This window comes from Equus quagga, chromosome 2 (assembly GCF_021613505.1).
Source record: "Equus quagga isolate Etosha38 chromosome 2, UCLA_HA_Equagga_1.0, whole genome shotgun sequence".
NCBI classification, from domain to species: Eukaryota; Metazoa; Chordata; class Mammalia; order Perissodactyla; family Equidae; genus Equus; species Equus quagga.
Window position 1 is genome coordinate 100,213,680 of NC_060268.1, and position 15,127 is coordinate 100,228,806.

The window sequence follows — 15,127 nt, forward strand, 5'->3', positions numbered from 1 at the left end:
AACATTTTTGCTAAACACCTGGAATGGGTTGTGCTTTTTACTTCCTTGCCCTCACCGCACTGTTTATGCAGAAGGGTTCTCTTCCGTGTTCTAGAGGCCGGGTTTGCTCGTTGTTTAGATTGTCTCTGACTTGACCTTGTTTTAGGTTGTCTCTGACTTGCTCAGACTTAGATATCCATCTGATGTACTCTCCTGGCCCTTGAGCAGTCACCACGCTGTAAAGGAACTGTGTGTTCCCTGGGAGACAAGTAGCCTTGGTGGGTCATTGTGACTTTGTTAAATTAACATTTGTTAAGTAGAGCCCTGGAGTGTTGGATGGTGAACCTCAGTTCAACAAAAAACCTCAAGGGGAATTCAGATAGAAGAGTTTATTACTTACAGATCCCAGAGGAAGTACAGGGCAGGCTTTGAGGGCCTTATGGGGAAGTACCTGGCCTACCTTGAGGGGCTGTGCAAGTTCAGACAGAGCAGCAGGACCTGGGGCACGGGCCTTTATTAGAGTCTGTGGCGGAACGCTTTGGGGTTCCCAGGGTAAAGTGGGATCGTTCCGTTCAAACTGAAAAGGGCAGGGTTTTGGTAAGCTCCATGGGGTCTTCTCTAAGGGGTGCACACGGGGAAGGCCCTGGGAGGCGGGGAGACTGTTGCTCCCCAGAGCTGCTGGGGCAGTTGTATCAGGAACTTACATTTGCTGTAACTCTGGCGCTGTTATCTAGGTGGGTACTCCGGGAGGGGCTGGCTTCACTTCAAGGCCCTGCAGGTCGCTTGGCCACACAGAATGGATGCTGAGGCAGCAGTATCACGGAGGAGTTTAGTTGCGCTCTCACAAAAGTGGGGATTGTCTTTTTACACGGGTGTATCCTGTGTCAGAATTGGGCCTTGTGTGTATTGGTTTTTGTATGTGTTGGATTACTGAGAGTGTGTCTTGTGGTTGCCGCGTAGAAGGGCAGGATCAGCTCCCCTCCCCCAAATTTGTTAGAATGTTATGACTGATGGTGCCACACATGTACCAAGAGGGGGTGAGAAGAGTTATTGCTCACCAAGTGAGGCTTTCTGCAGAGAGCAGGGCAGACACCCACACTGGTCCAGAATGGCTTGAGTGAGGAGGGGAGGGCACATGGCTCTGGATTTATTGTGGTTGGAGGACAGGCTGGGTCGAGGGCTCCCACACACAGCCTAGATTTGCGTGCTTGGAACGTCCCTGCTGATGCCAAGGGAGGTAGATTTTTTCTAACAAGAAGTTTTGCTTATTATAAACGCACTGTGTCCTTATTACAGAAAAATCAAAAAGAACATAAAAAAGCATAAGGACATACTATCTCATGTAATGGAAAATTATAACAGTCCTTTGGTTTGTCGCCATCCAGGTATTTTCCTGTATTTTTCAGCATTTAAGATGGAGTCATATTGTGCACATGTAATCTGTTTCTCCCCCTACCCCCATTTTACAGAGCATCTTTCCATGAGACTAGGTAAATTTCTAAAACATCATATGTAATAATTTATTGATGAGTGTTAATTTGAGGCATGAATATGGATAGTTTCCCCTTGGTTCCTCCCTGTAACTGTTGCTAATGGTGTTACGCTTCCTTTCCCACTGGGCTTTCCCAGTAACTTCTCAAAATGGTATCACAATTGTTCCACCACTTTTGCATTCATTAGAACTGGCTCATTCCCATTCTTTAAGACTATTGTTTTAAACCTTTCATTATGAAGTGAAACCTGCAGAAAACCACATAAAACAAATAAAGAGTTTAGTTAGTTATTAAAGTTATAGGGCCAGCCATTGTGGCCTAGTCGTTAAGTTCAGTGCACTCCACTTTGGCAGCCTGGGTTCACTTCCCGTGCACGGACCTACATGACTCTGTTAGTGGCCATGCTGTGCTGGTGGCCCACATACTTAAAAAAAAATAGAGGAAGATTGGCACGGATGTTAGCTCAGGGTGAATCTTCGTTGGCAAAAAAAAAAAAAAGGTCGAGCACATCTTTGGCAGCGCTGACAGTGTTCCCTTTGCTCCTGGTGCATCTCAGCAGCCCTGCTCTGGATTGAGAAAGTGTGGTTCCAGTGCCTTTGATTCTTTGCCTTGTCACTGGTTGTGGATCTCACCTGGGGCACCCAGCATCATCTGGTTTCACACATACTCATATATACAATACAGCCAAATGTTTGTATAGAGGATTTGATTCTTTTGGGTAAAATTACATAGCTCATACTGCTTATTGCAGGAAATGAGAAGATACAGGTACTCTAAACAAAAAAAAAGAAAAAAATCCATAATCCTAAAATAGAGGGTTAACTTGTGTTTCATTTTTCATTCCTGTTTTTTTCTATGCATAATATATGGTGTTTTTTTAATAAAATGGATAATTCTGTACATACTGACTGTTTTAAAGACCTGAAGTTTTTTTCAGTTAACATCTAGGCCTTCTCAGTGGAAGAATGTATTTTTTCTTTAAGGTGAAAAACATCTTGTGTTCATACTGATACTTCCCATTTATATCCAGAAACATAGAGTTTTTGTTTAATTTCATTGTTTTTTACATCCTTATTTCCCTTTTCCTAAGATGAGAATCCATTTTTCGGCAAACACCAATATAAGGCCTGTCCTTTGTACCCATGTGTACACGAGCATCTCAGAGTAATAACACCAGCGCTACCATAGTAATAATGTGATTACTTACAACTGCTTGAGGGTTTTTTCTCCACTTGAAATAGTTTCCCTCTGAGTGTTATGCCATCAACTTGAAACACAGTTAGATTCATTTATTTTGATTTACTTTTGACTTATAGAGATTCATTCTAAGAGCAAAAGATTGGAAATGACCCAATCTATTTTTTCCCCCAATTAACATATTTCCATGTCTGTAAGATATATTTTTATTATCTTTTCTTAAGAACAGCATAATATTCTGTTGTATGACTATATTACACTTTCTGTTTAATCATTTTTCTGTTGTTGGGTATTTAGGCTATTCCTGCTTTTTTGCCATTCTGAACAATGCTGCAATAACCACACTAATACATACATATTCTGCTTTTGTCTATTTCTAAGGGATAAATTCTTAGAAAGGAAAAATTTGCCTTTTTAAAAAAGGTTTTAGCTAAATTTTAGCAAATTGACCTCCAGAAAGTTGTGTGAATCTAATCCTTTCTGGAGTGTAGATGAGTACTAGAGTCCTCTCAATCATGATACGTCAATGTTTGTGTTAGCATTCTTTCCTACATCGTATTTATTGGCTATTTATTTTATATTTATTTTGTGAATTTTCCACTGTGGACTTTGCCAGTTTTTTTTCACGTTCATCTTTTTTCTTGAGCTTTAGGAAGAGTAGGTATTAAGGACAGCAAATATTTCATGATGGAAAGAGGTTCTGCGAAACATCTCTTTTTTGTGCCATGGTTAGATAATTATCCAGAGTTTTTTCCTTTTAAGTAACAACGATTATTTCAGTTACTTTTTGTCCTCAATGGATCCTGGAAGGAAGGCCCAACAACACAAAATTCGAAAGATTTGGATGGAACACAGGGAACCATTCTAATTTTATTCACATTGTCGGAAATAAAGTCTTCCCTTTCTGTGAGAGTTTTTCAAGGCTGTAATCTCTAAGTCATGTAAAAATGTGTGGCTTTGTGATGTTTTTACTTATATTGTACTCTGGAAAGGTCTGCAGTGTTGGATCAGTTCTTGGATTGGAAGTTTTTGTTTATTTCTTTAGACTTCAGAACAAGAGTCTTTGAAAGCAAAACACCGCTTTTCTAAGGATAGGTGATAGCTAGCAATAGCAAGGTTGCAGATAGAACCGTGGAGGGGCTGCCTATACCAGTTCGATAGTCCAGTCCTGTTATAGAAAAAGAACAGATTAAGGCAAACCAAGGAGGTGGTAGTGGGGCCAAAGGTAGTGGTAGGTAGGCTTGGCACAAGAAAGGAAATGGAATAATCACATCGTTAAAGGCTTATTTCCTTGTTTTACGTAAGTGGCCCAATCCCTAGAGATAATAAAACAACCTCCTACACCAAAAGTGAATAAGTTTTGGGAGATTCTTTACCACTTTTGATTATTTGTGTTATCAGGGAAGTTGTTAGAAGCATGGAATCAGGAGACAGACCTCCTATCTTCGCATCTGATCTTGGCCAGGTGTTAGGCTCTCTGTGCATTGATTTCATCATATATAGTATGAGGATCGTATTCATCCCTAAATCATAGGGTTATTTTGAAGATTAAACAAGTGAATTAATATTTGTAAAGCGATTAGAACAATATCTTGCATATAGTAAGCACCATAAGTTTTTTAAAATAAAAAAAATCTGATGGGGACGAAGACTTAGGAGGATGTTACAAATAGCTTGATCAAAACAGTTGAATCTATATTTTCCATTAAAAATTTTTATTTTTAAAATCTATTCTTAAAACACAAACCTTGAGTAAATTCAGATTATCATATAGTTATATTTTCAAAACCATTAATTACACACATCATTTGAGCTAGATTATAGCATTTTTTACTGCTTTTTTTCACAGGATATTCTGAATAACCTTGAATCATGTGACCTTGAGGATGATGACCTTATGCTTGATGTGGATCTGCCTGAGGATGCACCTCTTGAAAATGGTACGTGGGGACAACATGGAACCGTCAGAAGTTGGCTACTTGCTTGTGTCCACTTTGATATGTTATTTACAGACTTCCTAATCTCAAGGGAGGAAGCCTTTTCAGACTGAGAATCGATCTTAAATTATGTTATATAGGTTCATTAGAAAACTTATTTAAATGTTTAAAACCTGATTTTGTAGGTCTTAGATATAATTCTGTAGGATCCAATAACATTGCAGACCTATACCATAAAGTAAGTGATAGGTAGGATTTGTCCTTTTTTTCTCTGTGTGCATATCCAATTTTTCCTCCTTTGATCTCATTTTAATTCTAAGAAGAAATACATTTAGAGAAACAGAGATAATCATTTGACTTGGGAAACAGCAATAAAAGTCACTAAGTTGGTAAATATTTTAAAAAGATCAATTTTGGGAAAATGGTGACCTTCTGAATTAATCATTCTGCCCTTTTTACTCTCAAATCCAGTCTGTCTTCCTCTCCTGATCCCAGTAATGGCTGGAGTGGAGCTTCAGATAATCCATATGCAAGAGACGTGAGCACTCTTGCCCTGACTGGCATAGCGCTTGTGGGATTTCTTACCTCAAGGACTGGTCGAGAACCAGAGCCCAGCCCAGGACAGCCCCTGGGGCATGGGTTGAAGTGGGGTCCTCTTGGGAGCAGGAATGGTCCAGAGGTCTGTGAGTCCCCATTGGTCAACGTTTGCCTGGTCTCTCAGGCCTCCCAGGGGCCAGGGATGAACTGGCAAGGGTGGTGAAGTCCTTTTTATACATGATGCTAGAAAAATGCAAGGGAACGTCAGAGAGGGTGGGTGTTTGTTCTCTGCTTCATTGAGGTCCTAGGAGCCTGCTCATGGCTCACTTTTGTCATATTGGCCAGGCTTTTTTTGCGCTGCCACGATACTATGTAACAATCTCAGAATCTCAATGGCTTTCAAAACAAATGTTTATTTTTCTCATTCATGGATCTGTGGGTTAGCAGAGGCAGCTCAGGCTGTGGGACTGAGTTCAAATCTGTTCCTTGTTCTTTCCTTTCTGCGACCAGGACTCCTTGGAGCAGCTTGCTCTTATGGCAGATTTCAGGAGACAACAGGGGAGCAGAAGCATACATATAATAGCTCTTAAAGTCTTGACTTAGAACCGGCACACTGTTACTTCCACCCACAATCTGTTGGGACAAAGCAAGTTATATGGCCAAGCCTAATGCCAGTGGGACTGGGAGGTATGCTCAGTTCACAGTGAGAAGCTCCGCGTCAGAGGACACTGGACGTATAGTTCTGTTAAGGGAGAGAGTGAAGAGCTGAGAACAATATCTGCTCTTCCACAGGGGTAGAGACTGTTGCACCTTCTGTGGTTCCACTGTCATGTGGCATACTCCAGCAACCAGAGCTGAGTTCTAGTCACCTGAGGGAGAAAAATCACAGCCAACACTCAGGAGGAGGAACAGGGAAAACCACAGAACTCTCGGGATTAGAGCAGCCCAAAGAGAGAGTGGGAGCACTTAGGGAGATTTGATGGCAGCACACTTCATTCTGGAGCTGTACAAGATTCCCCGACAAGACGGTTCAGTAGAGGACAGAAAGCTTAGCTGCTGTTGAAATCTGAGTTGGTGGCCAGGAAGGTGAAGTGGAAAAATATTGTAGAAAACAGAGGAAAAACATAAACCGTTGAAAATTATAGGGGAAAAAGCCATGAGACTTCATGATCCAGAAAATTTAATGTGAAGTTTTAAGGGCTGGTAGGGAGGGAGGGAGGGATTTGCCTCCTTGGGATAAATCACATCCTAGGTAATGTGTTACTTTGACAGGATTATAACAGCTTCTCTTTGAAAACTGAATACCCTTTCGGAGCTACAAAGCAGTGGATCGGTGGAATCGGTGTTAGAGCATGCCTCATCTTTAGAGCACAGCAGGATGTTGTCCACGTGTTAGATAAAAGTAGAATCTCAGGGACGTTTCCTCTTTGAGGTCTGGGGTGGGGGCTTGTGAAACGTAGGAGGGAACTCCTGAAGTGTAACAACTCACAGATGTTGTAGATTTTCCTCGAAGAAGGCAAACAGGTGTTGACTATTTGGAGCTAATGGAACACTGAAGAAAGCAGAACATGGATTCTAAAATATGTGGCCTTCAGAGACACCAAAGATAAAGTAATATAGAGGTTTGGTCCTAGCAGGAAGTGGGAAGTGACTGTTCTCTGTACAGCACTGAGGTCCTGAAGGACTGCCCACTCATCGAGGTTTGATTGGGAGGATGGGGGGTTACAAGGACTGGCACAAGGTTTAAGGAGTCTTCTAATACACTTTTTTTTTTTTTAAAGATTTTATTTTTTCCTTTTTCTCCCCAACGCCCCCCGGTACATAGTTGTGCATTCTTCGCTGTGGGTTCCTCTAGTTGTGGCATGTGGGACGCCGCCTCAGCGTGGTCTGATGAGCAGTGCCATGTCCGCGCCCAGGATTCGAACCGACGAAACACTGAGCCGCCTGCAGCGGAGCGCGCGAACTTAACCACTCGGCCACGGGGCCAGCCCCTTTTCTAATACACTTTTGACGATTGGTTTTAGTTCCCTTTAGATTCTGGTTTTTGAGGCCGTTATGCAAATTTGGGTAGAGTTTTGATGGGTCACTTTGAACCTTTCTGGGTTCAGTAGTAGGGTTTAAGGTTGATACTGTAGTGCCTGTGTCAGTAAAACGTTTGCAAGGTTGTCCTTTCATATTTAGAGAAGTTTATCTTTGAGCGTAAGGGTAGAACCAGAAATTGGGTGCTTGATTTCCCCCTCAGAAGACTTTGATTAGTCGCCCACTTTATTTTTTCTCCTTTATTTCTTATGTGAGGCAGACCACTTGCTTTCCCAGTGCCCTGCTATTTGTAGTATCTGTAAGTGTGTTGAGAGACTCCTTCCTTCTATGTTGAAAAGACTGAGGGGAGACATCCAGTTGTTAGATGTGAAGGACATCATTTTATTCTGAGTCACATTCGCTTTTTTCCTGAGCCTCTTTCCAAGTATTGGAAGTCTAACAATGAGGCTGTTTACCCTATTTCTGCGTTAAATTCTTTCACAGAAAGTGACGCGTGAGATGGGGTCACACCTCTTTCAGAATCTGCTTTTGAGTGCTGTCTAAAGGTGTTAGTCCGTCCTTGGAGCCTGCAGTGGATTTATCCTTCCTTTGTTTACAGAACTGAGTTAGAGCCCAATCTGTGTTCACAGAAAAGACTTTGTTGACAGCCTCTCAAAGGCCTTTTGGTTTCTGAAAGACCTCTGGTTTCCCATGCGATTCCTGAAGTTCGGGACACAACACGCTACCCCAAAATATGGCACCTTGGCATTTTGAATATTTTAAGCTGAAGGAGTTTGAGAAAACAGGAGAAACAGGAAGGTCACTCTGACCTCCTCCCCCTTCACCCTTCTTCCCTGAGACATTATGAAGCCCTCATGTGGGGCGCCCTCCTCCCTACACGCAGAGGAAAGGAGCATCCTTGTCTCCAAAGATGAAGGGACGCCGAGAAGAACCCTAGCAAACAGGCCTTGCTGAGTTTCCTCCAGTTCAATATCGCCTCCTGCTCCCTAACCTGTCATATTATACCATGGCTGTCCGTTCTTCATCAAACCTAGATTAAAAATACACAGGTCTAAGGGGCTGGCCCAGGGGAATAGTGGTTAAGTTTGCACGCTCCACTTTGGCAGCCTGGGGTTTGCAGGTTTGCATCCCACGCCTGGACCCAGCACCGCTTGTCAGGCAATGCTGTGGTGGCATCCCGCATAAAATAGAGGCAGACAGGCACAGATGGCCCATCTTCCTCAACCAAAAAGAGGAAGATTGGCAACAGATGTTAGCTGAGGGCCAATCTTCCTCATTTAAAAACAAAACAAAACACAGGTCTAACTGTTTCCTTGGGCCTTCATTTCCTTATGAAGGCTCTTGTGTCATGTATTATATTAAATAAATTTGTATGCTTTTCTCGTGTTAATCTGTCTTGTCAGTTTAATTTTCAGATCCTAAAAGGGTCAGGAAAAACTTTTTCCTCCTCTACACAATTAATCACGGGTTCTTAAATCATCTTCAGTTTCTTCACACTGTGCTTTTCCCTTCTACTTTTTGCACTTGGAGTTCCCTCTGATGTATGAACTAATATATAGATCTGGGGGCTCTGGGTTATTAATTCCTGAAATTATTCTAAATTCCTCTGCAGATTGCTCCCATTCGTGTTTAGCTCTTAGAAACTATGTAGCCATGGCTGTGAGCTCAGAGTGAGACTAGGTCTTAAAATCAACCTGAAGGGGTTTTTGTCTCTTCTGAAGGAGGTTTAACTTTAAAAAGAGGTATTGAGCTTGTAACGTTTCTGGCCAGCGTGAGCGGTAGGGGGTCAGGTCAGAGGCGAGATGGGGCAGAGGGAAGTCGAGGAGCACGGAATGACGGCAGAGGAATAAAGGGAGAAAGGACTTTAGGTTTGAGTTCTGATTTGGGGAATCTAAAAGAAACATTGTTTTGATTCATTTATATTTTTATTTTACCTTGGTCAAGAAATCTCTTAAGGAATCCATTTTGGAATCTGAATTTCTTTTGGCAAACCATTGGGTATTTGGAATTTGCTCCTTTTTCTAAACTGTCTCTCAAATGAACAGTTTTGTTCTCTCAAAATCGCAATTGTATCGCTTCATTCTCTTGCTTTGGAGCTTCTAATGGTCACTCATTACTTACAGATTAAAGGAGTTGACACTGTAGGGAGGAAGGTTTTCCTTCTACCCTGCTAGGTTCTTTGGTTGGTCTAATAATCAGATTGACATAAGACTGATTAAAAGGAGAAAAATAAATTTAATTTGGTGTGTACGGGAGCCCCATAAACTTAGGAGACCCTAGGACAAGTTGGGCAGTTGAGGCTTTTATGCTTTATATGCCGTCGCCCTGGGCTGAAGAATGAAGTAGGAACCTGGGGGCTTCAAAGGCACAATGAGAAGAGTAGATGATTGATAATTAGATGTTTGCACTGCCATATAGGCAGGTGTTTCAGATAAAAAGTTCTCTCTGGTAGTAGCTCTCTTTCTGGGCCAGGCACCCGATCTGAATTCTTTTAGGTAGTTAGGTAGTTACGGGAGAGGTAAAAGTTTTTCTTGAGTATGCTGGGTCTTGATTGCCTTGAGCTCAAAATAATCCACATGCCAAAGTGGCATACTCTGGGGTCACGTGTTTTGTTCACCTTTGGCACATTCATGTACAATCCTCAGGTTTATGAAATTTCCGTAGTGTATACCTTCTTCCATGTGTTGTTTCCTCTGCTGCTTTAGTGTGAAACTTTTCTCTGTTGAAGAAGATGTCTTTCTAGTCACTTCCTGAGTCTCACCCTACCAAGTCATGGAGCTCATCAAATTGTACTTATTTCGTGTTGTATTTCCTGAGACCACATTTTTGCTGAACTTTTTGTTGAATTATAGTCATATGAGCTCAGAAGTATTGTGGTTGGCCACTTTCCAATTACTATATTTTCTTCTGGAAATTTATCTTTCTTTTTCAATTCTGTTTAGTAATAACAAGGTTCATGATTTTTTGTTTTACATGAGCTTTTCTGCTATGAAGCCAAATTTCAGTTCAAAGCTTTCCTCATCAGCTTGTAAAGCCTCCTGCCTTACACATTCTTTTCAGGCTTTCTGATGTGTGATTTTTTTATCCTCATAGCCCATTGTCAGTCCCATGGTAATACTACTTATGCCGCCCATTACCTTCTTAGCACTTGAAGTTATCCCAGAAATAATCTAGCTTACTTTAGTCTCATGTTTTGTGCCTTTTTCAAGTCAGGAAAAGTGGGTATGACGAGTGTTAGACAAAGGCATCCCCACATCCCATACCCCTTACTCATGTAAAAGAACTGAGAATCGGCTTTTGCTGTTGGAGCTGGAAGCCTCCTTCAGAAGGCCTTTATTTATTCTCTAGTCGTAAACTTACAGTTAGGGCCACATTCTGTGTATAGATAGTTTTGATCAGCATACTGGGTTAAAAACTTCTTGAGCTGGGATGGCTTTCGGTTTGCTCCATCATCCCCTTTGGTATTACACCTTCAGAGGGATCCTTTCCTTTCCTGGTCTTGTTTGTCCTGATTTTGACTTCTCTCGCCTTGTAATTTTATTTGCTTTCCATTTTCTTTTCTATATAATTTCTTTGATTCTGTCAGAGAAGGTTTAAGTTTTCTAAGAAAAGTTATGTTATTTCTTTTTCCTATTTTCTATTTCCACCACTGATGTTATTTCACATTGTCTTCTTGGTAACACTTCAGGGTATGTAAATGTGATTGATGGACACCTCGGGTAGGAGGACAGCAGGGCCCTTCCTGCCATCTGGGAGTGGCCATTTCTCCGAGAGGTTGAGCCACCTCTGTCTCAGTTTCTAAGCGTCTTTGTCTTTTGTGGTCACGGCACATGTTTGTTTCCGGTGCTTGTGTGCCAGTGTCCATGGTGGTTCATGTTTCAGTAAAGGTACTTTAATTTGGAGCCTGTGCAAAGCACCAGCAACCTTTAGCAGACTCAAAAGCAGCACATCCATTTCTGGTTGTAGCTTCCCAGAGTGTCAAAGGCGTCCCCTGGCCTGTGCATCTGGTTCTTCTGCTTCTTGGTCCTCTGTGGGCCCTGTGCTAATGACGTCCTAACTACCCGTCAGGTTCTGATTAGGACAGGTTTCTTGTTAGGGAGTGAGTGGAATGTTACCTGCCTGAATTAAGAAAAATATGAATTCAGAGTATTTGAAAGTGAATATAGATTGTTCCTCAGCTATACAAAGTTGCTTAAAGTAACATTTTAACACCCTGTCGAAATACTTAAGAAACTTCATGAAATCTATGCGTATAGTACAGTTGTGAACTTAAAGCAGTTTTAAGCCTTCTTAGGTTTATTTTTTAATTTATTTTCCTTTTGGAATCTCATTTTCTACTCCTGATTTTTTTTTCTGCACAATGGTCACCATGCCTTTATTTATCTAACAGTTAGGTTTTCTGTAATTGAATTTTAAGAAAAAATAGGTCTTAATTTATCCCAATAAGATGACAAGAAATTGTTTGAAATAATTTTAAATGTAAGACTTCTGTAAAAAATTTTTTCTTTGCAAAAACTTTTGAAAAGCTATAGTAAATAATTGCTTTTCCCCACAATTGATTTCTCTAATGAATATGAACAAAATTTCCATGTCTTTTAAAACCTTATTTAAATTGTTATACATTTAGAAGAAATATGTTACAGTGAGTTCAGTGTTTATGAGAATCGAACATCTATACTTTACATTGTCTTTTTTTGGAGTGAGAAAGTTTGTTTTTATCTGCTATACTGTAATGTAAACACTTTCCATATTTCAAGTTTTAGGTTCAGTGAAAACAATCATTTAAATAATGAGGTTTCTTTACATTGGAGAATGCATTGATTTCTAAAGCTTCTTTATCATAAAGAGTTCTGAACATGTAGGATTTGAACTTTTTCGTGTGATAATTCTCAGACTAGAGAAACCTTTCCCGTTCCTGGCATGGGGTAGTGTTTAACTGTATTTTTAGTAACAGTCCTAACTCTGTAGCTATGTAAGCCCCGAGCGAAGACGGAGTCACAGGGTAAACTGGGCTTGCTTCCCACAGGGAGGGCTGGGAGTGAGCAGGAAGGAAGGCCTGGTCGGCAGAGCCCGGGATGCAGCTATGTCTGAGTAGGCAGCCGGCGACACAATGTCTCCCTTGTACGAGGTCGCTGCCTCAGTGAGTGCTCAGATATGTGAGGGCAAAGTGTTTGGGTAAGTGAAGGGAAGCTTGGGGTGTTTCAAAGAGATTCTTTGCGTGTTTTTGTGGTATTTGCATTTCAGGGAGTGTACTATTTGTTGCTGCAAAGTACTGGCTTTGTTTTCTGTGGTATTTTAGACTTTTTGAACAAGCTGTATTGCAGGCAGATTGAGCGTCTTACTTTCTAAAACTGTGAGCTTAATTCAGAAAATTTGATTTGTTTCTCATGAAAAGTTAATTTCTGTTTCTTGACATCAGTGAAAATTAATTGTGGCATTCATGTTTAGGAATAAGTTCTCTGCTAGACTTAAAAATCTTGTGCTTTTTCTTATCGTTTTCATTTTAAAGTCAGAACCAACTGGTGATAATAATGAGAACGACTTAAAACTGATTACTGGTGTTTAAAATGTATAATGTTGATTTCAAGGATAATTTGCTTGTTTTGAAACAGTGGGACCATTAATTGTGACTTAAGTGACTGTAATATCAAAGTTTTATAATTTACTTCAGTTTGAATAATAGAAAGTTCAGTTTTCACGAAAACAGCTGTTTCTTTTTCTTTTGGAAATCTTGATTTTGTGATTAGCTGACATACATGGCTGGTATTTTTCCAGTATTGCTTTTATATTTTGAGCAGCATTTCATTATCAAGCTGCAAGTAGTTCAGTTTTACAGAGTGTGTGCATATTTAAGTGTTTTGCTTTTGAATCTGTCTAGTGGAGTGTGACAATATGAACCGCTTTGACCGATCAGACAGGAATGCCCGGCCGCCTCAGGAAGGATTTTGGAAAAGGCCGACCCAGAGGTGGAGCGGACAGGAACATTACCATCTCAGCCATCCTGACCACTACCATCACCACGGGAAAAGTGACCTGAGCAGGTGAGTCCAGTTCAGATCACATTTCTATCCTCTGGCTAATTTTGAATCATAATTCCCTCCTCGCCCCCCCAAAAGTGTTTTTTTGGTCTGGTTTTTAGAAGCACCAAAAACCGCTTCAAGTTATATGTGGTATTAATTGGAATAATATGTTTAATTCTTTCCTTTTGGCCCAAATCTTTTAGCTTTATTATAAATATAAATATTTATGCCTGCTATTTGGACTTTAAGTTTTGGTGTGATTTTCTAATTCTTATTTAGGAATGGTTACATTTTGACTTTGTTGAAGTTTATTAATTTTTAAATAATAAAAATTAGTACTGAGTGATTTGTCTTCTTTTACTTATATAATAGAGTGAAGTTAAAAAATTCCTCGAGTAATACTAGGAACAGCAGCAAGTACTGTATCATGCTAGCATAGCCTTTAATTTGATCAGACCTTGTGTCTAACGTGGCTCTGGAGTCGTTATCCCAAACCTGGCATCAAACCCTGGCCTGGCACAGATTAGCTTTGCAAGCTTCGGTAATTTACTTAACCCCTGTCTACTTGAGTTTACCATCTGTAAAACATAGTTAATACTACCTTCCTCTCTGTGTTTGAGCATCAGGACTAAAAGTGCCGGGAGCAATATCACCCTTGCAGTAGGCACCCGGTGGTAGTTGTTATTAATTTTTTTCCTTTGAACACTCTCATTCCACTAGGGATTGAGGTCATTTTGGAGCACATTAACAATACAAATAATAAAGTTAGGATAAAGAAATAATGGGAGGGAAACGCGGCCCCATATAGTTCTTGACGTAAGGAAAAAAAAATTGTTCTAAGATTCCTTGCAGCAAAAGCAAAGAACAAAACTTGACCCATTACAAGATTTACAGTGTACGTAAGATAAAGGATATGTTTCTTCCAAACTGATTGCTTTTATGAGTCAGAAACCTTTGCATGAGTTCTTATAGGGAGAATACCTTGTGGTATAGTGGACAGGACTCACACAGCTTCCCAAAGTGGAAATAATGATAAATTCCATGTCTCTTTCTTCCTTATGTTCTTCATTGCAAGCTAGAAAGAACTCTAGTCCAAAGTAGGAAACCGTGGGTCTGCAGTGGGTCATGAAATGACGAGGTCCAACTAAAGATCCTTCTGTTGGGGTAATTTGATGCAAGAATAAAATTTAGAAGATCTGGAAGAATGCACAGGGTGCATATCCTTCTGGGCATTATTTTGCTTGTTCTGTTTCTCACATCTGGGCTTTTGATAAGGAATGGACCTCAGAGAGTTGGTATTTTTAGGCAAGAATCTGATGTAAAGATAGTCTTCATTGCTAATGATGAAGATTATGCTTCCCTTGTCTTTGATGGTTGGTTTATAAGAAGATAAATTTAATGCCAACTTAGGAAAATTTAGAAGCCTAATTAAAATGTGAACCATTGCTTATACTCCAGATAACATTTATTCATCTATTTAACAAATATTCATTGAGAAGCTGTATGTTGAATCCTGTGCTAAATTCTCAAGCTTGGGTAACTATGGAGATGGTGTGAGGGGTGAAAGCTGTGGGTTGGTAATGACTTCTCGGAGCATTGTTTTGAGGACGATAAAAAGACTTCTGCAGTGTGTGAGCTCGGTTGGAATCATTGCAGTTACTGGTTATGTGGAAGATTCCTGTGCCTCTTCCATCCTATACAAAGATGAGAGGTAGATACTTCCTGCTGCCAGGATGCTGAGTCGTGGGAGAGACAGCCATGCAGATAGTAGTAATGCAGTGTTAGAGCAGAGTGATGGTGATGGGTGCCTCAAAACGCTGATGTGTACAGGACTCCAGAACATGCAGCTACTGTTTTTTGTCTAGAATAGTGGTGTATAAAGGAAGTTACTATTGAACTGGTGAGTATGACTTTGGAGACTGCA

The 15,127-nt window shown here is 40.5% G+C and overlaps 1 protein-coding gene across 8 annotated transcripts in view; it reads left to right on the plus strand.

Annotated features, from left to right (window-relative positions):
* The window catches only part of CCSER2 (coiled-coil serine rich protein 2), a 168,498-nt gene that overhangs the window by 78,388 nt on the left and 74,983 nt on the right, over positions 1–15,127 (plus strand). For 7 of the 8 annotated variants that reach the window (XM_046652863.1, XM_046652865.1, XM_046652866.1 and 4 more), the window contains exons 4-5: positions 4,519–4,609; positions 13,062–13,224. In XM_046652863.1, the coding sequence (XP_046508819.1) occupies positions 4,519–4,609; positions 13,062–13,224 (254 nt within the window). The remainder of the gene's footprint in view (positions 1–4,518; positions 4,610–13,061; positions 13,225–15,127) is intronic. The other variant, XM_046652864.1, reaches the window with a different exon arrangement.